Source organism: Brachycentrus maculatus, unplaced genomic scaffold (genome assembly GCF_059751285.1).
Source record: "Brachycentrus maculatus isolate JH-2025_06_01 unplaced genomic scaffold, ASM5975128v1 h1tg000005l, whole genome shotgun sequence".
NCBI classification, from domain to species: domain Eukaryota; kingdom Metazoa; phylum Arthropoda; class Insecta; order Trichoptera; family Brachycentridae; genus Brachycentrus; species Brachycentrus maculatus.
In genome coordinates, this window is record NW_028280760.1 from 250,243 (window position 1) to 278,186 (window position 27,944).

A 27,944-nucleotide genomic window follows, 5' to 3' on the forward strand; every position below is an offset into this window, starting at 1 on the left:
GAGCAACATAAACCGGGACACTGAGTCGCTCTTTTTTGTTGTCCCCTTTGCTTTAGGTCTGTCAAATCTTTCCCAACATTCTTTGACTCAAAGTTACTCCGTCTGCGTCTCGATGCAGTTTAAGATCATTTGGCGAAACGATAGCGAAAGATTTGCGATATATGCTGCCACTGAGTGAGTTCAGTTTAATGTCTAGCAAAGTTTGTAGATGTCATGTTCATCATTTTTTTTTAAAATAACTACTAAAAACGTTCATTATTTATTATTAGGTAGTTATTTTAAGAATGTCCCATGGAAATGCTTAATGAATGGGTTGTTATTATACAGACTAATATGTTGCATACAAATATATTTTAAACCACTTGAGTAATGTTTCTTATTCGATTGTTGGGTATTTAAACAATTTATGGGATCAGTGGAATGATGGGTCAATATTATCGGATACGTATAAGAAAGAGCTAAGAGTTGACAGTGGGTACATTGACAGTGGGAGCACTCCGTGTGAACTGTTATGTATTATTTAAGCCAAATTAAGATTGGGTCAACGGTCGTTATCTCACATACTCAACTTATTTTTTATCACTCAAAACACTGTAATGTCGTAGTATACAATAAAAATATTAATTGTCTTTAAATGACTCGACGCATTTTTTACAAATCAATTGAAATGTGTAATATTAAAATAAAAAATTGATACATATTTTTGGGTATTGTTACAATACTATTTTTTGTGTTTTCAATAAATACGATTATTGACTATTTGATAATGACAGCAAAAATATTTATATTACAAAAAACGAAAAATTTTGTTACGTCTGTTATAGATTCTATGCGATATTATTTAGTTTATCAAATTCTAAGAACAAGGTTTAAAAAAAGAAACAGCTTTAAAACATTCACGTATAATTTGCATTTTATAGCGAGAAAAGATCGGTTTAATCAAATATTCAAGCTACCTACCAATTCATTTATTACTTTTAACGACATTAGTTAAAAAGTAAAAAAAAAGCAAAACATTAATACTAATGCAATGACTTTCAAATTCATCATCATATATTTTTTTTAGATATACAGGAGCACTTTAAGTCGTACCTATTTTTTTTTATATTTTTAAATAACATTATTTCATGAAATATTTAAAAAATATGTATATATATTTACACACACACAATCTTATAAGTATACATAAGTTTGTGTGTGTGTAAACTAATAAATATATATATATATATATATATATATATATATATATATATATATATATATATATATATATATATATATATATATATATATATATATATATATATATATGTATATATATATATATATATATATATATATATATATATATATATATATATATATATATATATATATATATATATATATATTTATATACACTTATAGATAAAACATATACATATAATTTTTGAAAACCATGGAACTTTTATAAAAATAGGAAGAGATAAACCGAATAATGTATTACGAACAGATAAAATAATATTTTTTTCCTAAAAAACTACGTAAACCTAGAACGTTCTTTAGATGTAATTTAGAACACATAAAAATAAACATGAGTAAATTGTATTATATTAAGATATAAGGAGCAAAAAAATGTTTATAAGTATATACAATAATTTTGCGACTAATCTTGCCTTACACGTGTTTAGAGATAAAACTTGTCGTTTGTTTTCTGGTCCATTTAGAAGGAATAGGTTATATTTAATTTTTATTTTTCATACATCATTTGATAAAAAATACTTCTTTAGATTTCATACTCAAAGCATTAATTTCATGGGTTATTATCGGTGTACTAAGCGATTTTACAACGAATCTTTCTTTAATTATCGCCGAATATTTTTTGTTTTCTATATTCGTCATTTTTAAGTCTTCAATGGTATTATTAAAAATCCTTATTTTATTTTTCTTGTCTCAGATATACAAAGCCTTCATTATGACCAAGATTTATACGAAGCTGATATGCATGACCGAGTATGTGCGAGTGTGTAGGTACTAACAATTATCTTCAAATATTTAAATATTAAAATTGAATGGTTCCGGTCATTCTTGTGTGATATCACAGTAGGTAGGTGGTATTCATACTATCTCCATATTTTTGTAACAGTACATTACGTATCGATAAGTGTATGCAATCATTTCCAGGCTTTCGTAAATTTTGGGTATTGTATACCCAAAAAAAATTGTCTTTAAATCTCGTTAGTATCTTAAGATACTAACGATCAAGAATATCATGAAACCCTTGAATACGTTTACTTTTTTTAACCATTATGGGATAATAGTATCCCAATTGATACACCAAAACACCAACTCTTTTTAAATGACGCATTAACCTTAAAGTCGATAAAATTATAAATAAAAAATAGTTAAAGAAATTAACTAGTTAATATCTGGTTTATCCGAATGCCCATTTCTTCTCGACTGATAAATTCATTATAATAATTACAGAACAATGATTAACACTTATTTTTCATCGTTATTAAACCGTTAAATATGAGATTTATCAATAGTTTTATTAGTTCTATGTGACATAAACAGTCTAGATTAAAGTTCATCGACTTTCTGGATATCAAAACACATTGAATCCATTACATACATAGTTTATATTTATTTATATTCATCTCAAAATATATAAGTTGCATGAAAGGTATCAAAGTGACCATTTTATTTATATGAATATTTTTATACATGCAAACTAAAGATGTTGTACTATAAATGATGTGATTTTTTTAAAAAAGGTTTTCAAAAAATGTAAATCAAGTCACGTATAAACGAATCAGGAACAACTTAACAAAAAAGAGGTGGAAGGATGAAAGTTTCGATGAATTAATGATAACATCCATCTCAATATTTTTTTTCATTACAATCAAAGACTTTAGGACAAAAACCAAAAATCCTTTTTTAAAAGGAGACAATAATAACCAATTATCTTTTTAACATATCGCTCACTCCTTTCAAGAACGTCATAAATCAAAAATCGTCAATTTTCAGTTGAGCATGTTTTCGGAATGCCTAGAAAATGTACTATATCCCTACAAAAGCGGTATATTTTAAACTTAATATTTACTCGCTACAGGACAGAAAGTGTTGTTTTTGTATTTTGAAGAAAAGGTATTGTTTTCAAATGGAGACAAAACTTTCAGGTTTTACCTAAAAAGATCTGTTGCACAGTAAAAAGTACAATAAGTGACTCGATATTTATGTTTAAGACATTGTTTTATATTTTTAAACTTTAAAAACGTTCTCCTGACAAATCAACTTTTTTTGATTTATGACGTTCTTGAAAGGAGCGAGGGATATGTGTTACATAGAGCAGCATAATCACATCTGATTTGAGGGACACACGATCTTTCTTAGTATTTACATAATCATAGATAAAAGTATTCTAAAAATAAAAGACGTGTTTATTTTTAGATACAATTTTGTCGATAAGTATAAAATAATTTTTTTTGGGCCGTAGTCGAAGAAATTCATAAAAATATTATTATATTCGATTTGATAGTAAAAATATAAATTTGACGTCATGTACCTAAAATTACAATTTATAAAATGCTTGTTATTCAAATCTCAACTTTTTAATATCTTTATTTATTTTTATTTGGGAAACCAATATAATCATGCAAAAACTTATAAAAAATAATGTAAAGTCCAATCGCAGGTTTTCTTTTAACTAATAATATAAATATTAATATCATAAAATAAAGTAGGTACTTTAAGAAATATAATTGTTTCATCATGTCACATTATTTTCTTTTTCTGAAAAAATGTATCTTCATAAAATTATTTTCAATTTGAATAACTGTAATCATTAGACTATTCTGTAAAATCGTGTTGGTAGATCGAAGCTATTGAAGATATTATCTGAGTATGGACTAAAGACTAAACAGTAAGCTTATACAACAGCAGAAATGTAAAGACACAAAAGAGGCCTATCCAACAGTGGAGGACAGAGGGCTCATGAAGAAGAATAAGAAGAAGGTAAAGTATACATGGGACTTATAACCAATCATGGTTGCATCATCATGTCCACCGGAGCGGTCACACGAAGGAGCCCGTGATGCAAATGTAGCAGTGTGTCAGTGTGCCGCGTGAGTGTGTTGGTGCCGTGACAGTTGTTGCGGCGCTTTGTTGTTTCATGACAAAAAGCAGGTGGAACAAGGTTCACATCCTCTGAGACGCACCCTTTGTGAATTCGCCAGGGGTAGTCAACTGAAGAAACACCCACAATTATTGTGGGTGAAATAACATATTGTTATATTTATACATACATGTAGGTAAGATAAATGAAAGTAGTTATTTCAAAAATTATAACTTAATATAAATAACCTAATAAAAAACTTTTGACTAAAAACATTTCGTTTTGGAATAATTACTTGGAATTATACAAAGTTTCGCTTGTATTTCGGCAAACTGTTTTTCTAGAATAAATTAAAAACGGATTATTTGAATTAATTTTTTTGACTTGCACTTTTTTCGGTGAAGTGCGTCAATAGACAGAATTAATTATTTATTTAATCCTAGTAAATATAACTTCTAACAAAAACTAACTTAATCCTTTCAAAAACGAAGAAAGGATTGATATGTTTTAATGGATTTGTTGTTATATTTGTCGTATTATAAAATGGTAAGTTTGTTGACCTACAGATAGAGATTTACATACTAGAGTAGTTAGTTTGACCCTTCATACGATCAAAGATCGATCAGTAACATTTAATATTAATATATATTATTACAATATTGTTTGCTTGGTATTTCTCTAGATAACGCTTTGTACACAGTATAATGATATAATTATTACTTGTTTTGTTCGAATTTAGATAAACTGTATTATTATCCACCTTTTCCGGAGCGTACATATCTTCTTGATAAATATAATTGTCAGCGATATGAGCAATAAGGATTTTTTCCCATTGGTTAATATTTTAATCTGACACGTTAGAGAAAATTAACGAGGTTTTCATAGAGTTCATGTAAGTCATGTGAGAGCTTTTTCTTTGTTTCTACTCTACCGCGAATAGACTGCTAAAAGTCCCCGATCGGTAAATTTCTGCATGCTTTAGTAGTCGTCCAAACTCATTCAACTAATTACCGTTCCGATTCTACGAAATCATAGTTTAAAAACATATTTTTTTTGTACTACAAATTACATTGCTCCTTGAAAAATCTGTAAACTATTCGATATTGATATAAAATAAAAGCAGCAGATTTAAATTTGTCAATGTTCAAAATGACTGTAAATTCGTTTTTACTTATAATTACAATCTGCGATAGAAGGCATATAATGGGTTGGGTATCCCTGCAAATTTAACTATAATTATGACTCCAATTATTATGTGTACGTATGCATGCGTAAGTTGGTAGGTAGGTGTTGTCCACATGTTAAAAAAAGCTTACCTTCATGCAAAATGCATTTAGTTGCGTTATTTCGATGTAACATTTCCGCGACTCCGCCGGGAGGTTTTTGTTTAATATCATTGAAGGGTGGATGTTGACTTGTACAAGGTGTAAGTATGGTACAATGGTGGTGTAACGTCATTATGCGGAGGGTAAAGAAATAACTCAGAATCATGATTGAAATAAAAAACAAAGATTTATGAAGTAAACTATTGTATGTGTTTGAAAAATATAACGTCGTACGATTAAGTAAGGATTAAAAAAATCTTTTAAGATGCTAGACTCTAGAAGAACGTGAATTTGAGTATTATGTTTCACTATTATGACTATTTGCAACATGCAAGACATACTGGAGAAAAATGGTCAAATTTCCAATGATAATCGAGTGATAAATGTGTTGAAGCTTCTCAAACCCCGATGTTTCACAAACTTTGCTTGAATAAAATAAATAAAATATAAATATTATTAATAATATTTCTTATATTATTGGATCCAAGTCCGTGTCCATGGTGTATTAATAATATACTATGCTAAAATGCTGGAGGTCTCGGATTCGATTCTCAGGAGGGGGCGAAAGGTAAAAATAAATATAAGTGTTTTTTTCCTCTAATATATATTTATTAATACCCTGAAGTTGTACCTGAAGCGTAGTACTGATCACTTTGCATTCATAAAATATACGATCAAATGAACATCGCATCAATGTGATGCAGTGCTCCATACACCAATGGGTGCGGATAAGAGTCGGCAGTAGTAGTACAATCCAAGAATAATTGAACCTAAACATCATAATAAGATTCTTAATATCGGAATTTCCCACTTTTATTGAGTAAGTGAACGGTCATTAGTTTTTCTGGATCATGCCTGAAGTTGTAGGTACCGTGTGCAAATTGAATTTGAACGCTAGGTAAGGCATTAGGTAAATAAATAAACTTTTCCCACGAGAGATCAGTTAGCGAGCCCCGAAAGGTCGCAAATTTCCTAATCCATCTACTTTATGACGTTGTCCAAAGATGTGCACGAATTATTCTCCGAATATTTAAATTCCGGAGACGCGAGAGACGCTTCATTACAAGTATAATGGAATAGAAAGTGTTGTCTATGACAATATTAGCCGCAGGTAATTCCCAAAATGAGCGGGAATCGATGACCATAGACACAAATTGAGCAAAATATGGCGACAAGCAATGCGGCTTTCACTTACAAACCGCAAATTCTATCACTGCTTAGACTACTTGCCTCCACAGAAGCGATTAGCGACTGGGTGGAATATTTTTCAATTAAATTATATGTAATAAATTTGGCTAGTTTTTTTTTGGACTGCCAATTTTGCACCGAGAGATTTGCTAATCGAAAATTGGTTGTACGTGAATACGGTAGCCAATGGGGAAACTTTACAAAAACTTAATTTGCGTTCTAAAAATCCACATCTGAAATTAAAAAAATACTATTATTTTAATGGAATCTTTCTTTCTCTTTTTTATACCTTTATTAATACAATTTTTTGACCTTATAGTAACACTAATACATCCATCATAAAATGATAATTTTAAACATATCGTGAATTTTATTATTATACATGTCGCTCATTTACGTTTTATTATTATAATGATTAAAGAAAACACTTTATTATTATGCCACTGCAAAACTATTAGTCCCGAGCTTCAGATACCAGTCCAGGGTACTATAAAATAACTAAAGTTTAAAAAATATATATTATTTCGAGGAATAAAAATACTTCTGATCCACTCACATTTTTATTAACCAGTTTCGGCAACAACCTGTTGCCCTCTTCAGGGTTTAAAACTATTTGTAAGTTTAATGTGAGTGGATCAGAACACAAAGTATTTTTATTTCTCGAAATAATATATCAATATGATCCACAAAGTTAATGCTTTCAATATTCAAAACATTAAAATATAGTTTATTAAATAAATATAGTTTAATAAATCACTACAATTTACTTTGATTCGACTGAGAGTGGAGCCCAGGAACTCTAGCACGATAATCTAATTCTCAAACCACTTCACCAGAGAGGCAAATAGATACGGAGGTACGATGAATATAGTAAAATATGGATTTGAATAATAAAAAAAAACTGATCATACTTTCAAACTGCTTACATTGCGTTTAATCGGTACCGTTTACCATAATTACAAATAGTTTTACCGCGTGTCGCTACTTATTGGATTAGATTTATGACGTCACCACCGATAAAACTAAAGCCATAATAAGTAATTTGTAATTGAGTGGTTTGGATGCAGAGGTCCCACGTCTCACCCCACCGGCATGGAAACAGCTGCTTAGCGGATTATCGTTCACATACCTGACCGGACGTCCCTTTGTCAAGGCTTACGCCACCTGAAGCAAGTTCTCTCAGCAGTTGGTGGCACCTCGCGACCCAGCTACTTGGTAGCTAAATTCCATCAACAGGACACATACCTGTACAAATTATGAAACAAAACAAGTACCTATAACCAATTTAGGAAGAACTTGATCAAACCTAGCGCAGTTTTAGAGCACAAATATGCGTTACGAGTTATAAAACAACATCCATGTTACGCAATTTCATCAAAGAAAACTAAAATTGCCGTATTTTACCGATTTTAATTTTTTAATAAGTTGCTTCAATATATATTTAGAAAAGTTGAGATAAGTGATTTACAATAATTTTTTTAAAAATAGTAATGAAAGTTATCCTAAAATAATCAAAGTAATAATGAAAAGTAAGAAATCAAAATATACAGGGAGGATCGAGACAAAATTATGTTTTTATTTAGAAAAGAACCGAGTTTTCTTGAAATTATTTCAACTAAAATTTTACTTATTACAAATATTAGATTTAATAAGTAATTTTTTATTAAAATGGATAGGTTTCACCACAAAGTGACTGCCGAATCAGTTAATGAAATTCTTGAAATTAGTCCACTAATGAATAATAACTTTACAATTGATCCTTGTATTTTTTGTTAATATATTTTTATTTTACTTTAATTTAAAAATTCTTGGTTTCACGGAATTAATCGAAAATTTATTATAATTGTTACCTTTAAAATTATTACAATATCCTTGCAATATGTTACTTTGTACTCCAGCTATAAAATTTGGTTGTATCGTTTTTTTTTTTAAATTATTATTCTGCATTTCCGTTTACAAGATGGTGACATTTAGCTGTCAGTTTAGTCATCGAAGTCGCTAACGTGTGACACGGGAAGTCTACTCGCTACTCGCTAGTCGCTAGTCGCTAATCGCGGGGTTGGATGAAGGGGTCGCGTCAGCGGGCGCTGGCCGCGTACGAGTGGCAGCGTGCGGGGACCGGGACGGGATGCACGGCAGTGAGGGACGCAGTGGCGGTTAAATCCCCTCAGGTGTAACGCCGGAAGGGGACTACGCACAATAAGGGCGGATTAGGGAACACAAATATCATACAAAGGTACACGTATATAATCGAATTTTGATGACCTTAATTTATTCATGCATCCGATCAATTTTGAGTCTGATAGATTCAGTAATGCACTTAAAATAATGAAATATTTTTTTAGACTTATTTAATATATTATTTATTTTTAAACTTCATTTATATGAAATGTACAAATATTAATTTTAAAAACTAATAATCGAGTAATGCTGAAGAAATATGAAGCAATTATCTTCACTTTTATGGAAGGTATAGGTTTTCATTATAAAGTCAATTTAATCCTAGTCATTATATAAAAATATAATAGTCATTATATGTATGTTTACGTATAACGTAGATAAACCGTGTATGTGTATGTTGCAATAAAAATATGTGTGTTTTCTGTACTCCTATTTTTATTCCTTATTTATTTTTTATTTTGGTATAAATAGGTTTTTATTCCTATAATAAAGAGTTTTACTACCGAAACAACCCACGAAAAGACATCGTATATGAGTAGGTATATGAAATATTAATTATTTATTTTATTATAATTAAAATATCAATTTGTATTTTTTTAAGAGTCCTCATTGTGATATTCAATCAGTTGAATCGAGATAAGTCAAGATCTGAACATAATACTACTGCGCTGCAGAAGTAATTGTACCCGCAAGTTCGGTTGTATTCCATGTGTTTATAGTTTTTAGGTTCGGTGAGCTGGGGTTTATATCTATTTATTATTGTTTTCATGCAAAACGTTATCCTTGAATGCAACCCTGACGTCTCCCCTATGCCTCATTTTATCCACTTCCGGCTTTCGAATGATAAAAAAACTAAATAAATATACGTATACCGATTTGTATAAAAACAATAAAGTTGCTAATGAAGAAAAGTTGAAAAGGTCAAGTTTCTTCTAGTTGGGAAATGGTTAGGTGTAAAGTATTTGTACTAAATTAATTGAAAAAGCGCGTAAAATAACATGCATATTTCCTAATTAAAATACAGATGTTTAAAAAAATAGACGCAATAACATTTTAAATACAGTTATACACCAAAAAAGTACGTAAAAAAACAATACTAAATAAGAGCGAAGAGCAAAACAAATAATTGGTATCTCTTTCTGTACATTTTTTGCATTAAAAAATACGATAAGAAATAAAACCAACGTTGAAATAAGACTTCATTGCAGGTGAGAAAAATCCAAATGATTAAAAGGAAAATCAAGTAATAATTAATTTAAAAAAACGAGTGCATTCGAGTCTCAAGTGGCTAAAATAGGGTTTAAATCTATCGACCCTGGGAATAAGGGAGATTTTTTTTGTCTCGCGTCCACTTGTTAATGAAATGGTTAAATTTTAAGGGTTGTAATAATCCACCAAACTCTTGAAACAGAAAAGAAATTGCGTCCGAATTTTTTTGTTTACGTTTTTTTAAACTATAGTGTAACGGTTTTTACTCGTTCGGCTTCACTTAATACTGCGGATATTTTAATAGACGTGTAATTAGTTTATTGTAGTCGTAAAGAGGGTGCTTATTCAGTATGGAAAGTAAATGAGTATATATTTTTTGTTATATTTTAACAAAGTGTAAATTATTGCATTTTGGTTTCAGAAAGCACAATGCTTCCAGAAATAATTTCAGTCTGCAAATTATTTATGATAACGTTGATCCAAAAATGAGGTGTCTTCTTCCACTATCCTTTAATTTAAACTTTTAAAATTAGGGTTTTGCCTTAATAAAAGACTATATATAAGTATATGAAGGAACATTTCTTACTAAATGTTGATCGCATTGTATCTCATCTTGTGTCATCTTGTTGTCTTGTTTTCAAGTGTTATCTAGAATATCAATCAGGTGAAAGCAAATTGTGTTCATATTAAGTAAAAAAAAGAGTAAAAAAATACTTTAATCCGGGACCTCCACCATAGGAGATAAATAAACTGATAAATAATATGACAAAGCTGACTACGTAGACTTCAAAAATAAAACTCCGTACCTCAAAAAATTCTAAATGATATATTTTAATATGATCTATGATCTCATGAATTAGAATACAGTTCGTAAGTTCTAACGTTTTCATTATTATTTTTTTGAATAGTGCATTTTCAATTTGAAGAATGATGTAATATATGCACGGCATTTCTAAAAATTATAAATCTATAACACTAGTATATTGTCATTTTCTTGCATACACATAATAAAGGCTTTGGGACAAAAGTCACATATGTGATAAAAAAATATTTAAAAACAAAGTTAAATTATGTATATTTTTAAACATTAATATTTTTTTTTATATTTAAACATTGACAATTTGTTTTTCCCTTACGCAATTGCGTATAATCACAATCCAAGTACATAAAAATGAATATTTGGTATAAGTTATTTTTAGACAAATTCTTCGATTTGTATTTTAATGACCACTAAGTTTTCATTGAGGTGTATCACTGTGAGTTTTATTGCGACATAGATTTCAGCATAACGGTAGTAAAACGAAAAAAAAGAGGAATGAGTGAAAATTTTTGTCACATTATATTTTAGAATATACCATCGTGCCAATTCCAGTTATTCACGATCTGTTTTACGAAGATTGTAAAGGTCCAGTTTAATCCCGGCTTATCTCAGACCACATAGCCCTCGTCTCCACCGGCACCGTATGAAGCATGTACTAGTACGTATGGACACGTGAAGTAGGGTAGACACCCTCGGTGAACTTAGAGGGTAGGCATAGCCTTCTTTACCATGATAAAACATTTGTGCAGAGAAGCATCGGTTTAGGTGTCAGGATGTAACGAGATGATCCCAGTTTTGACAATATAACATAATCTTTCCTTTCCCTCCGTTAAATATTTTTTGACCCAAATTGAATTTATAAAATAAAACACATGTGTCAGAAATCATTTTACGTGATGCCATCTCAAGCCTTCAACGTTGATGTCAAGTGAGTTTTACGGGGCTCTTTAAAAAGGCTTCTAAAATACAGACATCCTTTCGTCAAAAATGAGATCAAATACTTTTAAATACGATGGTGATTATATGAGGTTATTTAAATATATATATATATATCACACTGTGGACGTATAGTATTAAAGATACATATATTACATATAACCTAAGTAACCAATTAAAATAAATGCTAACATAAAATTAGGTTAACTTCTTAAAAGATTCATGATGTAGGCGTTAGCTTTGTAACACTTCAAAATTCCTTATGATTTAATTAACTTAGTTAGGAAGATTACTGTTTTTGGTTTTAAGTCACTTGACCATATGAGAATTAGTTTCCCCTAAAATAATGTGCCAAACACAACAATTCAGCATTAAAAAATTTAAAAAGGAATTCAGTCCAGAATTTGACTGACATTATGTCCATATGAATAAATATTTGTTTTCTGTGACGTAAGCAAAATATTTCAAGTACAACCTGCTCAACCGGCAGGTAGTACTTTAAATTAACCTTAGAAAAACAAAAAGTCCTTAAGCTTGGATCTAGGATGAATGTATAATAAATCTCTAGTCAGCTTATCGTTGACTTTATAACATGAGTATAATTTGCAGCAATATAATCACGAAATGTCTTCGTATAATGAGTGTATTCATGTCTCATAATGACGCGATTGTCGTTAACTATGTAAAAATAATTTTGATGATTTTAATGAGAGCATTATCGTTTTCCTTCCAAATAACTTGTCTCGTTTTACGAAATCGGATTTACATATTAATAGCTACTTTACAGCCCCAGAAGCTATAAAAGCGTCCTACTAAAGATGCGTTAAGTATATCGATACTCGAAGCCTTTAGCCAAAATATCGTAAGCCATTTTTTTGTGAAAAAAAAATACAATTGTGAAATACGAATAAAAAGGCTACAGTTACTTATAAAATCCTGATTGAAATTTCTGTTTGAAAACAGAAATAAGTGTGAGGATTATAGTTATAGTTTTATTAAGTTTAAGTGCCATTTTAATCGTCGATTCTTTTTTCTAGCATTATTATCCTACTGCAATATTGTGCCCAGTATACCATTAGAAATTAACGCAAAAAAGAGTAGAACATTTATAATATTTTCGTGTTCTTTAAACTTATTATTAGAAGTCTTAGAAATAAAATATTTTATTCCAATTCTTGTATTTCTTTGAGGATACTGTAATTTCAATTCAATCCTAAATTGTTGATATTTTTAACAGCCTGATATATTATACAAAACACGTTTATAGGTACATGGAGGGTTTTAATTTTTTTAAATGCTTATTTAATAATAGAGTCAAGTAAGTCATGAAAACATAACTCAATGGCATGAAATAAATTAAAGCTAAGCTGAATAACATTATGTTTGGTAAGACCACAGTGAAAAATTCAAGTGTTTGATCGTTATTAAATATTGCACATTAACGATATCAAACCACGTACTGCATTAGAAAGATTTTTTGTAATGCTAAATTTTATATTTGTGGTTTGACCAAAAACCGAAAGTAATTTAAAATGACTTTAAGACGAAACCCAAACGCTACATTTTCAACAGAGGAAAATTTAATAAACATTTAAAATATTAAATTATTATTATGAATTGGAGTAGTCACGTTTATTAACAAAAATTGTCAGTTACGTTCGTCTGAAAGCGAGAAATTTAGTAAAGGATGTTGCATCTAAAGTATGTGTACCCAGTAGGACCTGATCTTATAGTGAGTGTAAGATGCATTATATTTGTAAATATACGTACAAGTACGAGTATGTGTATGTACTCATATTATGTATGTAAGAGCGGTTGCCGAATTAATGATGGACACGGCCAACTTTAACTTACGATGAAAATTCCTGTTCGAATACCGATAGGGCATTCAGGACACCGGCAGGACCAGCTCGGAGAACGAGATATGAATGAAAAATCGAAACTTTTATAATAATTCTCATAAAACTTTAATAATTTAAATGATCAAAGTAATCTATAATATTTTAATCAATTTTTACTACAAATCAAAATAAATAAATATTTCGATAAATAAAAATACTCTAATCATATCTACTTTCTTCTGACCTCTTTTTGAACCCAGTGGTGCATAGGGCACTGGATCGGAAATACACTACAATATGAAGTTATTAAAAAATATATATTTTGATAAAAATACAGTTAAAAAGTATATGACTTGATTCTCGAATAAACGGTAAATTTGAAAAGTGTACTTTTTATTTGAAATTTTTTTTTACATAAAAAAGTCATCTAATTGATCTAAGGTAAGTCGTCGCCATGTCCTAAATAATAAAGTTATGGCCATTTGTTATTTATGTTTGTATCGATTTTCAACGATATTTTATAAATCCAAATAATTTGTGAAGCAATTAAAATATGCATTTTTTTTAGTTAAGTACAATCTTGTGTTTTGGAACCTTATTTTATAAACCCGTAATCAAAAATATAATTATTGTCATTTCAAATTTAAAAGAAAGCTGTTTACCCTTCGAATCAATATATTTTAGTGATGAAAATGTTCGTACACTTCTACTCTTTGCTTTGTATTCACTTGACATAATCGTCTTATATGAAATTTATAAAGACAGTGCGTGCCAAAAAACTGTCTGTGAGATAACGATCGTCCCTTCAAACAAGTAGTAGCCTAATAAAAATTGTATAAAATATTCCACTGTAAAGAGTGTAAGAAATTACGTTGATGGATTACGCCTTGCTTGGATTTCATCGGCAGTTTTGGTCTTGGTGCCTCTTTCGCTGAAAGTTTTCGTGGTCCAGATGTTGATGGTGCATACGTATTCATAAGTGCCGAGGGCTACCGGAATTCCTCCTGCTACTGACCAATACGCCGTCCCTATCACCGCTTGATTTTTCGACAGATCCGAAGTAGCGCGCTTAGTTTAATGATATTTATTCGTTTTAGTCAACATACTGAACTTGCAATACTACGGTGCCCTGAAGTTGGCTACTGACTAACCAAAACGTTGAGAGGAGATATTAATAAGAGTCATCCCGAAAAATGTGTATTCTAAAATATACAGTTACGTTCATAAGTAAGAGTTAGAATAAAATAATCAGGAAATTAAAAAAAAAAGTATTTCGTGTAATTTATTAAAAAAAAATCACAACTTATGCTGACTAATGATTGTAAAATGCATTTAAAACTTAATTCCTTTTATCAAAACAACTAAACTGTATTATATTCAATATTCATTTCCTGAGTTTAATTGTTCACCGCTACATTTTCGAAGAATTATGTTGACTAAGATGAAACTAACGTGTTGTTTTGCAACAGCCAGCAATTGAATTTCAATTAGATTTATTTTCTAGCGTTGTATCGTAATAGGCCTTATCTATCGCTGTATTAAAATAAGTATTCGATTGAATTGAAATTTGGCATATCGTAAGTGTCAGTTACAAATAATATTCGGCAAAGGAAAAAAATGTTGAAATGCTTTGTAAAAATATAAACTGGAATGTTGTTTATCATCTTAAGCGTTTAAATAAAATTATGAATCAAAATGAAGGGAAATATTTGTATATATTATTTAAGAGTTTGGGGTTTTTCTCATTTTTCGGGCTAGAGAACCAGTTCCCGAAGGGCAGATAAAATACGTAATCCGAAGCTTTTGATATGCGCATGTCATCGTATGAGCAGGTTCTGAGCGCTCCCATTGTCTGCACGTGAAGAAATGTCAAAAATTTGCAACGCACACAAACGGGGCTGATCCACCGCCATGATTGATGCGCAGATAGCTGCAGGACCGAATAAAGGCCTGGCCCATGCGGCTTGCAGTAATTTATGGCTAGTTTTTGGGCGGCGGAACGCGACGCAATGCGGCCTGGTCACTCGCTCGCTGGTTCCTGCGTTCCTGGCCCTGGCTGGCCCCGCAGCAGGAGCTCCCTCCCTCCCCCCGCCCCCCGCCCCGGGTCGCCGACCTCGTCTCCCGAGTGACAACGGAACCCCTTCCGTCCCCCGAATATCGACACATCGCCATAAAACAAAACCTACCACTTCAAATCGGCAACTTTCGATTCGAGTGATTAGTTCTATCACAATGTATAACTACAGCCCTACAGTTGGAATGGCTCTAAAATATGGTTTATTAGATGCATCAGCGGCTGCTGCGTCGCGGTATCTTTCAAACCCGAAAATAAATACTGAATATTTTTAATTTAAAAACTAATAAATCTATTTGAACACATTACGCCGAATATTTATTATAAAAGTATCGCGATTTTAAAATAATTTATTCATTTTAACGCTATCCCCAAATTACAAACCAGCTTTGTTTAGCTTCTAGCTATAACTCAGCTTAATGTGTGATGCAGTTGTAAAATATTGATTAATGAAACGAGTTTAAATGTTTGAGTTTCGAGCACTTTCGGAACAAATTAATGCGAATTTCGCGCGTACATATATCGGGAGGTTCACTGTCCTCTAATTTCGGTTATCATTATCCGGAGTTTATCACTACACAGGTGATCCTTGTTCCCGCAATTTATCTTCTATCCTTTTCATGCCCTCCGGTAAGAGATCGGTTATGAAGGGATCAATCCGAGTCGGGCCCAGCGCCAGCGGAGGAACCACGCACCTCGGCAAAAGTAACAAAACGAGCACTCGGCGGCGGACGAAGCGAGATATCCAGGTGGGACTATTCTACCTGACTTCGCGAGTCCCGTTCCCGTTCCCTTGTTGAGATGGAGTTCGTATTCCATTTGTGCGATGGGCGTGAACATGGCTCCCGGTCATGTCGACAGCGTCCAGCGACGATTTGGGAACTGGTATCAGTAGTTCGAGCAATTAACATTTTAGCGGCTGAATTTGTAAAGCTCACAGATATTTTTCTTGAAAATTTTCTTATGGATCGTAAAATTAAATTCGGATGTCGATCTTCCGTGTGTACGTAAGATTCAGTTTAACTCTATTTACATTTACACAAATACGAAGAATTATCGAACCATTGAAAATAATATTGATTTAACGAGTTTATTTATTTTGAATAATTTGCGTAGTAATCCATTAATATTGATTGTATCGATATATGTTAACGCTAGTAATACAAAATCATATCGACTGATAGTTTGCTCCAATTAGTCACACCGCAGCTCGGAGTAGCGTATCCGTTTAAGTATTTCGGCGGACAGCTAATGAATTGACGTATTTGTATTGCTGCAAGTCGAGGCTGTCCTGATGGGCGCCGCAGGGATCTAGAACGTTTATGACTGCCATCCACTAACTAGACGTTTGGCGGCACACAGTCATGAGAGCTGTGAATGGACCTCGGCAGATCACACACCCGATTGTGGTGCGGTTAACGGGTAGTCATAATGGGACGCAAACTCTCCAAATGTTGATTTCGACGTTTTTTTAATCACCGCCGTAACTGCGACGTCGTGCACTAATCCCGAGAAAAAAACCGAATAAGACCCGCATACTTAGAGTGATTGAAATTCGTAAGAAAAAAGAGGAGATATTTCTTCACGTACGCGCTAACAGAAGCTTTCCAATGGCCGAAGTACCTACACGCAAGACTGAACGACATAACCGCGCCGTTCCACCGCGTAAAAAAACACCTTTCGTGTTTCATACGTCGATATTTCTCTTTATAATTGGTCAGACCTCTTCTACTCGTTAGGCGAAGCTTGTACCGACTTTTTATTCGCTATCTCGTCGAAGACCTCGTACAGAGACACCGAAATGGATTGTGGTTTATTCACAAAACACGACAAGTAATTATTATTATCACCCGATAGAATGGATGCCCAAAACACAAATCTATTTCGACTCGAACAAGCCGCAGGACGGTCGAAATGTGGCAAAGGCAAAAAATCTCCAAATTCGACACAAGCGGACATGATATTCCGCTACCGAAAACAATGAAAAACTCACGGTCAATCATATCGTCTGTATACATATTGTAATAAATTGACGATTCGGCGCATTCCTTGGAAAACATAATACGTGGAAATTATGAAGTTCAATATCGAAGAATGCAATATTGATAGCTATTATTCATAGACAGTTACTGTAACAACCCAGATTACAACGTAATGAACCTAAATTATTTTCGATACCATCGGCATCATGTAAAATTGCGCTTTGCCAACATAGAATATTAAATCTCCGAACTGCGAGTTTAGTCTTTAAATCCGGCTTTCTGGTTCCATACGAACGTAGCTTAATAAATATCCGCGTTCTTACACGCTCAACATAAAGATTTCTTGTCAATACAAATCCGTAACACAATGGGTTCGAGTCCAGATTTCCAAATAACAATCACCTGTACATCGGAGATGATTAGACACTTTTCAGACACTTCTCATCATTCTGGCCGAGATGACAAATTCATCAGAACTAATATCAATCAACAGAAATGATCCGCACCTCTGTAAATAATTTAGTAATCAAAACCATTCTAATATTGTAATAATGTTATATTCTCCTTTAGAGAAAATGAAAATTAACGCCTTCTCGGATACATTTCTCTTCTAAATATTTTGCTCTTATAATATTGTACACAAAAAATATTAAAAAACTATTTTCGTGTTCGTAATTAAAAATAGGAATCACGTTGTGGTAGGTGAGCTTAAAATAAGAAACTCTGGCTCAAAGTCCGCGATACCAACCACGGGACCACTACCCGACTGTTATACGTAGGTACATGCAATTACATCTGACTCCGTATTTTAATGTATAACACGTATATCTATCATACATTAATCCCGGACTCAATCCCGTGGAGAAATACAAAAAATATTCCCATTATTTTCTTTGAAATATAACAAATATATTAAATTAGACTGAAATAAGAATCGTACGTATTGAAATTAATTTTCAATAAAATGCAAAATGATTTAATCAGTACCTAACGCACATCAGGTTCAGATAAATAACGAACAAGAAAAATATAACAGCTATATGTTGATAACATGTATATTTTATTCAAACGTTTACACTGTATTATTATTAATCATGAAATCGTAACATATTTTGCTGGTATTTTATAAACACATATCCGAAATCAAGGAATGAATTTCGAGCCATGAAATCCATTTAAATGGCAGTTTAATTACCTAATTTACAAATAACGAAATAAGTGACGATTCCTTAATTATTTATCATAGTAAACAAGACTAGTATTGCGATAATTAATCGATTAGTATTAAATCATAAGAATATGATGTGTACATTATATGTGTTTATAATAAAATTAGCGCCCGGGGTCTGCTCTATTTTATATTTGTCATTAGCTCAGCCTTAAATACGCCGTTTTGAAACAACAGCCCGAGGGCATTTTTAATTTTGAAGGCATTTAGGATTGATCGATAACATGACACAAATACTTGAGCAGCCATCGGAAAATACCATCCAAACCTATTTGTTAATGCTTCATTATCACTCTTACTCGTCTTTGTAAAAGGATTGGCTGTTATAATTATTCATTTTACGAGTCGGTTTTCGCTACCTATTTCCACGTAAGAATTCTTAATCGCCGAGTTAAATATCTCCGGCATTCATTTTTACTCCCCAAGATGACAGTTATTATTCAAATTTTTACCGCTTAAAAAATATCCGTATAAGGTCAATACGACAGGACACTTCTAGGCGAAGGCAGGTGCCTTCTTTCATCATAATTTATTAACAAGGACGATTTAATTATAGAAACACGATGACAAAGTAAAACTTCTCGATCAGTCATAAAAACAGGTTGCTCAACATATCGCAAATTTCATTGTGATAGCACATTCCTACTACCGTTTGACGAGTTATGCGATATTTTTTGTACATTTATATAAATTACTGTGTCTGAAATAATGCAGGGAAATTGAATTAAATAATTTACAAAGAATACTTGAAGATCGAAGAATGAATGAAAATTGCTTTACAGCATTGTCTCACGTAATATATACAATAGATACTTGACCAATGTATATAAAACCTATAATGTGCTGATATTATATATCAAGAAAGAATAGACGAAATCACAAAAGAGTCTAAAAAGTGTAACGGAAAAAGTTAGACAGACTTAGTATTAGATGTTTAGCTACGTATATTATCTTCAAATCGCATTCCGTTATCTGAATATTCGTTTATCAAAAGGTATGTAATTGAACGATTAAATCACTCGTAGAGGCAGGTGAATGTATCGCGTTGCATACGCCATACAATACGTGTAATAAATACCTCGGGACGTTGACAATACAAGAAGATGTTAGAGCACTTTGATGAGGTCCGACGTCGAAAAATATAATTTCTTTTGAGCAGGTCTCCGTAGATTGCGTCTTTATTTGCGGAGGCTTTGTAACATTAGATTCCGGGAACTGCCGCGGAAAAACTCCCAGAGATTCTAAATTCAATTAGATTTGTAATGTATCTAGCCAGCTATATTCCCGACGCTTTCAATTCGGTAGAGAAATTGACAAATTATTATTCATTGTACGGAGTAACGGAAGTCACGATACCTACTTGTATAATATAATAAGGATGTTGATAGGCAGGTATGTACAATGTTTTAAATTCAGGTTATTTTTTAAAACGTATTTAGTTGTATAAAAACATATACATATTTTCATCAGGAATTATAATTTGTAGTGCAAAATTTCGCTGGACAAAGCTATACAAAATAACATAAGTCCGCATGCTATTGTATTTATTGTACACTCCAGCTCAAAAGCTTTTTTAATCCGACTAGTCCCTTGATCCTGAACTCGATTGAGGGTTCTGTCTTCGTGTACTTTTTACCGAAAGTTTTGTGAAAGAAACTTTTGATTTACTCCACCATCCTCAGCCCATACCAATAATGTAACATATACGTATATGTACGTAAACTTGCTTAATGATCTTAACCGAATATATTAATAAAATCTCAGCATATTAAGCATTTGACTGGAACAAACTTTATTTACTCGAGTATAAATCAATATATAATTTGGCTCCAGAGTAAAGATCTGTGTATTCCAGACGAATTTGTTGATAGTCATCTTATTCTTCGATCGGCTACAACAACTGCTATGGATAAAGCTCTCAACCAGCGCGCTAAATTTGGTGAGCGTACCTTTGCTGTTGCAGGACCGATGGCGTGGAACGCTTTTCCACCAGATAAAAAACTAAAAACGCATCTGTTCGCTAAATCAATATATTTTTTCCCGTAATCAAGTGACATTAAAGCGCCCTTGAGGTAGTATTTTAAGAAAATGTGATTTTATAAATTATTCAGAATTAGTCCCACTCTTTGAGTGATTTCTTTATTTGGATGTTGATAAAATGATTTTCATTTAAAAAATATATAAATAGGTGACGTAAAATTGGCATTATTGCACAATTCACAACATATGATAATAATGTAAAGGGTCCGCCAAATAACTTTTTTTTTTTGAAAATGCTATAAAAAAAAACTAACTAGCTTCGGCTGTGTGGCACGTAGCGCCGTCCTGTTGAAACCAAATGTTGCCAATATCCTCCTCTTCAATTTTTGTGAACAAAAATCCGTTCAACATGGCCCGATAACGATCGCCATTGACTGTAACGGCCACTCCTTGCTCATTTTCAAAGAAAAATGGCCCAATTATGCCTCTGGACCAAAATCCGCACCAAACAGTGACTCGTTTTGGGTGTACCGGCTTTTCAATGTATGCGTGCGGGTTTTCCAAATACGACAATTTTGCTTGTTTACATACCCGCCAAGATCAAAATGAGCTTCATCCGAAAAGATGATTTTTTTGGCAAAATCGGCATCTTCTGTAAGTCGATCGCAGGCCCACTCAGCGAAGCGAAAACGCATTGGATGGTCAGTTGGCTTCAACTCCTGAACCAATTGGACTTTGTATGGCGTCATACCAAGGTCTTTATGCAAAATTCGTCTCAATGATGTCTCCGAAATGTTCAATTGTTGAGAACGACGGTGAATTGATGTTGATGGCGCTTCACGCACACTTTCTGCCACAACATCGATATTCTCGGGTGTACGCACTGTTTTTGGCTTTTCACGCTTTGGTTTATCGATGAGGATGCCAGTTTCTTTCACTTTTTTCACAAGATAACGAACATACGGAGCTGACGGTGCTTCTCTTCTTCCAAAAACCGTACGCAATTTTCGCACACATTCTGCAACATTACCATGATTTTCAAAGTAATGTCGCAATATTTTCCAGCGTTGTTTAAGCGTATACACAACCATATTCGCTTAGCGGAAGGATAAAACTAATTATCTGTCAAATCAGACATGAGCTAAGTGTTACCATTCACGAAATAAGCACTAGTTGAAAAAAAAAACTTTAGATGGCGGACCCTATAGAAAGCATTGATTGAGTCATCAGCGTCTCGATGGCCTTACTACTGGATATGGTAAACTACCAAGACGTCTGATCATTCAACTATCAAAATATCAAGGAATTCAAATGCAATTACCGAAATATATTTTTACTCTATAGAAATATATAAAAAAAACATGCGTCGACTTAGAAATTCTCATCTGATCGATTTGAGAAAATTTCATAAGTATACGTCCCGTCTTTAAGTTTTTTACAGGACGAACATACAAAACTATAGAATGGTAAAAATATAAATATGAAGTTATCATATAGGAAAATGTATTATATTAAAATACATTATGTTTAAGAGGAAAATCTTAATATCGGATAAGTCATTTCTTCCACTTAACATGAATACAGATACATACCTTTTTTGTGCTAAGTATGACAATGTAAGTAGAAAAACTTTTTATGATGTTTTTAAAAGAATCTTGCGGATTAAGAAAAATATCTCATTATTATTCGTTGACTAATGTTATTTTATTGCACACGTCTGAGATTACGGCCATTGTAATAAGTAATTGACGTCATAGTATGTAAAATATAGTTAAAATAATAAAAAAGTAGACACTTAGTGTGTCACAAAAAGTTAGCAAAGTATTAATTAGCATTTATATTGTAAACTTTAGACGGATTAAAAAGGGTAACGTTAATTTGACACCATTTTTTAGTTGATAATTTTTTTTATCTCACTGGGATCAAGAAAACACTTGGGCATTATAATACCCAAAAAAATAAGAATTAGAGGTTTACGAAGAGGCTACAAAGGTAGGTACTAAGAAGTTAGTATGATGCAAAATAAAATACTCACATATTACATAAATTCTTTCACTAATGATAATAATAACTTTTGATATTTACAACATTTTGAGTGTGTCCAAATACTTATTCACAAATCAAGATTGTCTCGAATTATAGGAGTTATTTTTCATATTGTTTTTTGACATCTTATCAAAGATGAAGAAGAATATGGAAGTCTGGGCTTTACGGGGCTGACGACCGTCATAGTCGTTTCTCACGTATGTGTTTATAATCCAGGATTTGGACCACACATACTATTATAACAGTTTCTACTCAATAAGAAGCTTCTTTTCATCTCACCGATAGATGTCTCTAGTGAAGTACTAGTGATTCAATAACAATGTTTCGAAATTTGTTCATATGCATAGTATTTCCAAGAATTTGAGTAGTGTTGTGGTCAATAATGGGTAGAATTGGTGAATGTTACAGGTGTGTAAAGTGATCACTTAAACCAACCTATGATAGTCGTCAGCCCCGTAAATGCCCAGACTTCGATATTCTTCTTCAACTTTTGATAGTTTATATAGCGCTGTTTTCCTTAAATCTTGACTCGAGGAATATTTAGTCAAACTGAAAATCGTTTTAGGAAACAAATGTTTCTAGTAATCGTTTTTTCTAAGATAATTTTTCTTTTAAAATTTATATCAAAGTGCTCTCGCCAAATTTAGTGACCTGGCTGCGATCTGGTAAGTTTGCTTAACCCATGGCCGTAATTGAAGCTAATTACTAATTCGTCTGTAATGAACAGCTTTTTAGATATTTCGGAGATTGAACATAGAGTAAATGCTGTTTCAACTTAATCATCAAATTAATAAGGAAACGGTGTTTAGTCTTCAGGTACATGTCCTGGGTAATTTTAGTAAATATAAAAGCGTATAGTTCACATATATATATATATATATATATATATATATATATATATATATATATATATATATATATATATATATATATATATATATATATATATATATATATATATATATAAATATATTTATTTTAAACACCCAGTAATCAAAGCTTAAACCCCTTGCGCGATAACAAAATACGTTAACCACTACACTACGGAGACTGACGAGAATAGTGAGGGACATTACCTTTCAGCTAAATAATTATCAAATAATAAATATTAAATTAATCTGACAAGCAACAACAATGAACAAATGAGTATGTTTCAAAATCCTCTATAACGGTTGTTTAATAGTCATAAATCACAAAAAAACGTTCAAAAATATAGTTTTTGTAGTTTTATTCTAATTTTATCATATTTTCAATTGAGTGTCATAAATTTAAGAAAAATTGTGATTTTGATGGTGAGTTCAATTTGTCAGCAGCATTTTTTATTATTATTAATTTTAGCCATTATACAATATGCATATACACGTACATACATATACACACACATTTTTTTTACAGCTAAGAACTTCTATATAAATATATATACATTCAAAATATACATACATTCTCAAATGCTCTTCGTCAAATAATGGACATTATGCGTTTCTAGAATATACCACAGTATATAAGTTAATTTAGAAAAAATATTACATTATAACTTTTATAGATTATAATATAAGTTTAGAAAAACTCTATCGTTGCAATGGTTTTTTAACATATTTTTCGGTCTCTATATTGAGCGATACAGTAAATATAAATAATCGTATCAGAATAAACGTTGAAGTAGTTTTAATACATCCTTGCAAAATAAGTTCTATTACTAAAATAAATAGCACTAACCGAATTGATATTATCACATAAATACTTGTGCGTATTTCAACAAGTACTGTAAAAACATTAAATGAACCGCGAGTATCTAACCAGCAAATCTTGGGCGATATCAAAAATACTAATGCCGCGGTAGATTCCGGGAAATCAGAATATTATTACTTATTACAACGTTAAACGGGGTTTCACTCTATACATATTTAGATTTATTAAAAAGGTAAATCTGTTGTCATCCATAAAATTTTAGTTCTACAAACCTCATATGGTGTCCTACGCTATTCGCTGAAATGTAAACATATGTAGAGTAAAGAATGTTTTCATATTTACTGTGTTACGCGTTATTAATATTGCTACCTTTCTTTAGTTAAAAATTCAAACTGCTAGCAGTCAGATGTGCCGCGAGAAAAAAATGTCCAAATTATATGTTTGAGGATGAATGTTAACTTTTTATTATTTATTTCAATATCTTATCCTACTCCGCGGTTGATTGAATGCAATAGACACTAGCTTTTTGAGAGTCAGCATGAGCCGACGGTTATCTGCTGGTTAAAATAAGTTTATGTTATAAATATGGCATAATTTAAAAATGTATCTTTATTATAATTTATCATATACTCTAAAATGGTGTTACAATGTACAAATCCTTTATGTAATATGTAATTTTTTAAAAATATTGGTAAAACATTGCCAAATTATAACATAATTTAATTTTGATAACACATTTAGGTATTTTATTTCTCCAATACATGTTCAAAATCACTATGAAAATACGTATACTTACTGTTATTCTTATATCTTGTTTCAATCAGTGATCAAATTATATTTATTTATTTGATTAGAAACAGAATAATCATGATTATTGAGAATATCAGTTTTGTAAATAATTTGAAAAATCCCAGCACAATAATCTTATCCCCGATAAGTAGGTACCGCTTAAGTGATAATCCGCAGCAAACATTTCCAAACAACCGAGTGAAAATCAAATCACGGACTCTACCGATGTACTATACTCACTGATAACATCTTGAGTGATTGATAACGTGATAAATATGTGTGATTTAATAATTTCTTATTAAAGGAACTTAATAAATAAAAAACAGTCTTCATTTTATTTTAGTGTGTAAAATCAAACAAAATCACTTTTAATGTAAGAATACGATTCTATTCAGAGAAATATGCTTATTTTACAAATACGTATCCGATGAAACTGTTTTAACTACGTATCCATACTATATTATTAACGGGATAGTTAACATAACGCCATTTCAGTAAAAATCGTTTTTGGTGATATATGGATTTTTTTTAAAAGATTATGAGTACCTACTTACCTCCACGTGTATTTATACTGACAATTAAAGCATATTTTTTAGTTTTATGGATGTTTATTTATTCGTATCGATAAATTTGTCTTAATATTTTTTTAATAAATATAAACCCGACTTACCTACGTTATAAGTATCAATTTAATAAATTTGATCTTTGAGGTTACCATAAACTGTCAGTAAAATTGGATACGATGCCCGATAAAAGTACCTTTTACCTTCGGTAGGTATTGTAACTTTATATTCATATTTTGCTGATCAACAATCATCAAAAATATTTCTCCGGCGGCATTTTCGATAGGTACATTTTAAGTTTATTTTTGTATTTATTGCTAAATTCGTTGATGGATTTTAAAAATGATTGCTAGATTTTATTACTTTTCGATTCATTCAACTTATAAATAGATAGCTATGCCTAATTACAAACAATTAAAGGATGCTCCTAATATTTATCTTTTCATCATATGTTTATTTTATCATTCCCTTGCTATATGTAATTCGAATATGTGAATATTTTATTAAAAATGCATGTAAATTAACAACGTATAGAATTAAAATAAATCTGTGAAATGTGATTAATGTAAAAAATGTAAGTCAACGAATTGATTTTTTTTTATTTAGAAAAAATATTTTGTTGTTGTTGTAGTTTTGTTAATAAAGTAAAATAAAGAGTTTATTAAATTCAAAGTCAGAATATTTAACAGTCGACTATGAATTTCAGATCAAATCTTTAAAAAAAATAATTACAGGAAATATTAAAAATAAAAATGATAAAGCTTCGGAGTACTTAATATTCGTCCCATAAAATTATGATAGGTAGGTTGCATAAATTTTGTATGCACCTATACGAGTATAAATACAAAAAAATATCACCAATAAAAGCGTACATTAATGGCAAATTGAATATTTAAAAAACATTTTTAATTATCTCCATAATTTTTAAATAAATCTGCATGACTTTATTTTAATAATCGATTTATCGGTAATTTATTTTCCTCAATATAAAAATGACATATTTGAAATTATTTCGTGTCCTTTTTTTGGTGGTATCATATAATAGTCTGTGTATTTTTAAAATCAAATTATAATCTTAAAAAAAAACGAGATAGATCGGTAGGCATTTTTTTAAGGTTTGCATAGTAAAGTATTTTTAAAATGCATACTTACATTTCCATTTTTTAGTTAATAATTATTACAAACAAAATTATTTTGAATATTACGTTATGTTTACATAAATCAAAATGTTGTTTTCATTTTATTTATTATTATTACTCATTATAACAGTCAGATGAATATGACATCATAATTAAATCTTACCTGAGCAGTGTCCGATCCATCAGGGTTGGTTTTGGCAGCTACCCAGGCTTCTGCGAAGGTCTCCAAGGCGCTCTGGAAGTCCATGGCCGAAAAGAACGGAAGGAACTTCACGAATATAAAACTCCCGATATAATTGACATTGTTTAAAATTAATGTTTTATTTAACAATGTTTAAACCACGACAGTCTTTTTTAATTATCACAAATTAAAAACACAATAATCTATGAACTCGAGCACGTGAAAGCTTTTACCATTCGCCGTATTTACAAATTGACGAAACATACAAATTCAACCGCGCGCGAGAAGCGTGACGACTGACGACAGACCCACCGTCCCGTGCTGACGCCTCGACATCCGTCGAGCAACTGAATGTACCTCGCGTCTCCCGCGATACACCCTACCGCACTGGCTCTGAAACAACCCTTACAGAAACCATCTTTCCTTCGCACGTAACCGCTGAAAGGTAACGAACGAACGAGACGAGTGTATACTTTCGGAATAGCCGAGAATCAGAAGCGATCGGAAAATACGTGTAAGACAGATTTTCATTCGAAGCTTCGAGCGGGAAAACCGTAAGGCGAGAGATAAGTTTAAAAGGTAACGCTCGCTTTGCTCAAAAAGTTTCTTTTTTGCTTTTATTATATTATTACTCTCATCGAAATCCCACTAGCCCTGCCCACTGAAGACTATTGGAC

The 27,944-nt window shown here is 31.6% G+C and overlaps 1 protein-coding gene across 1 annotated transcript in view; it reads right to left on the reverse strand.

Annotated features, from left to right (window-relative positions):
- Window positions 1–27,616, reverse strand: part of dve (SATB1_N and homeodomain domain-containing protein dve) — a 111,980-nt gene extending 84,364 nt beyond the window's left edge. The window contains exon 1 of the mRNA XM_088278256.1: window positions 27,250–27,616. Within this exon, the coding sequence (XP_088134382.1) occupies window positions 27,250–27,333 (84 nt within the window). The 5' untranslated portion in view covers window positions 27,334–27,616. The remainder of the gene's footprint in view (window positions 1–27,249) is intronic.
- Window positions 27,617–27,944: the final 328 nt, after the last annotated feature.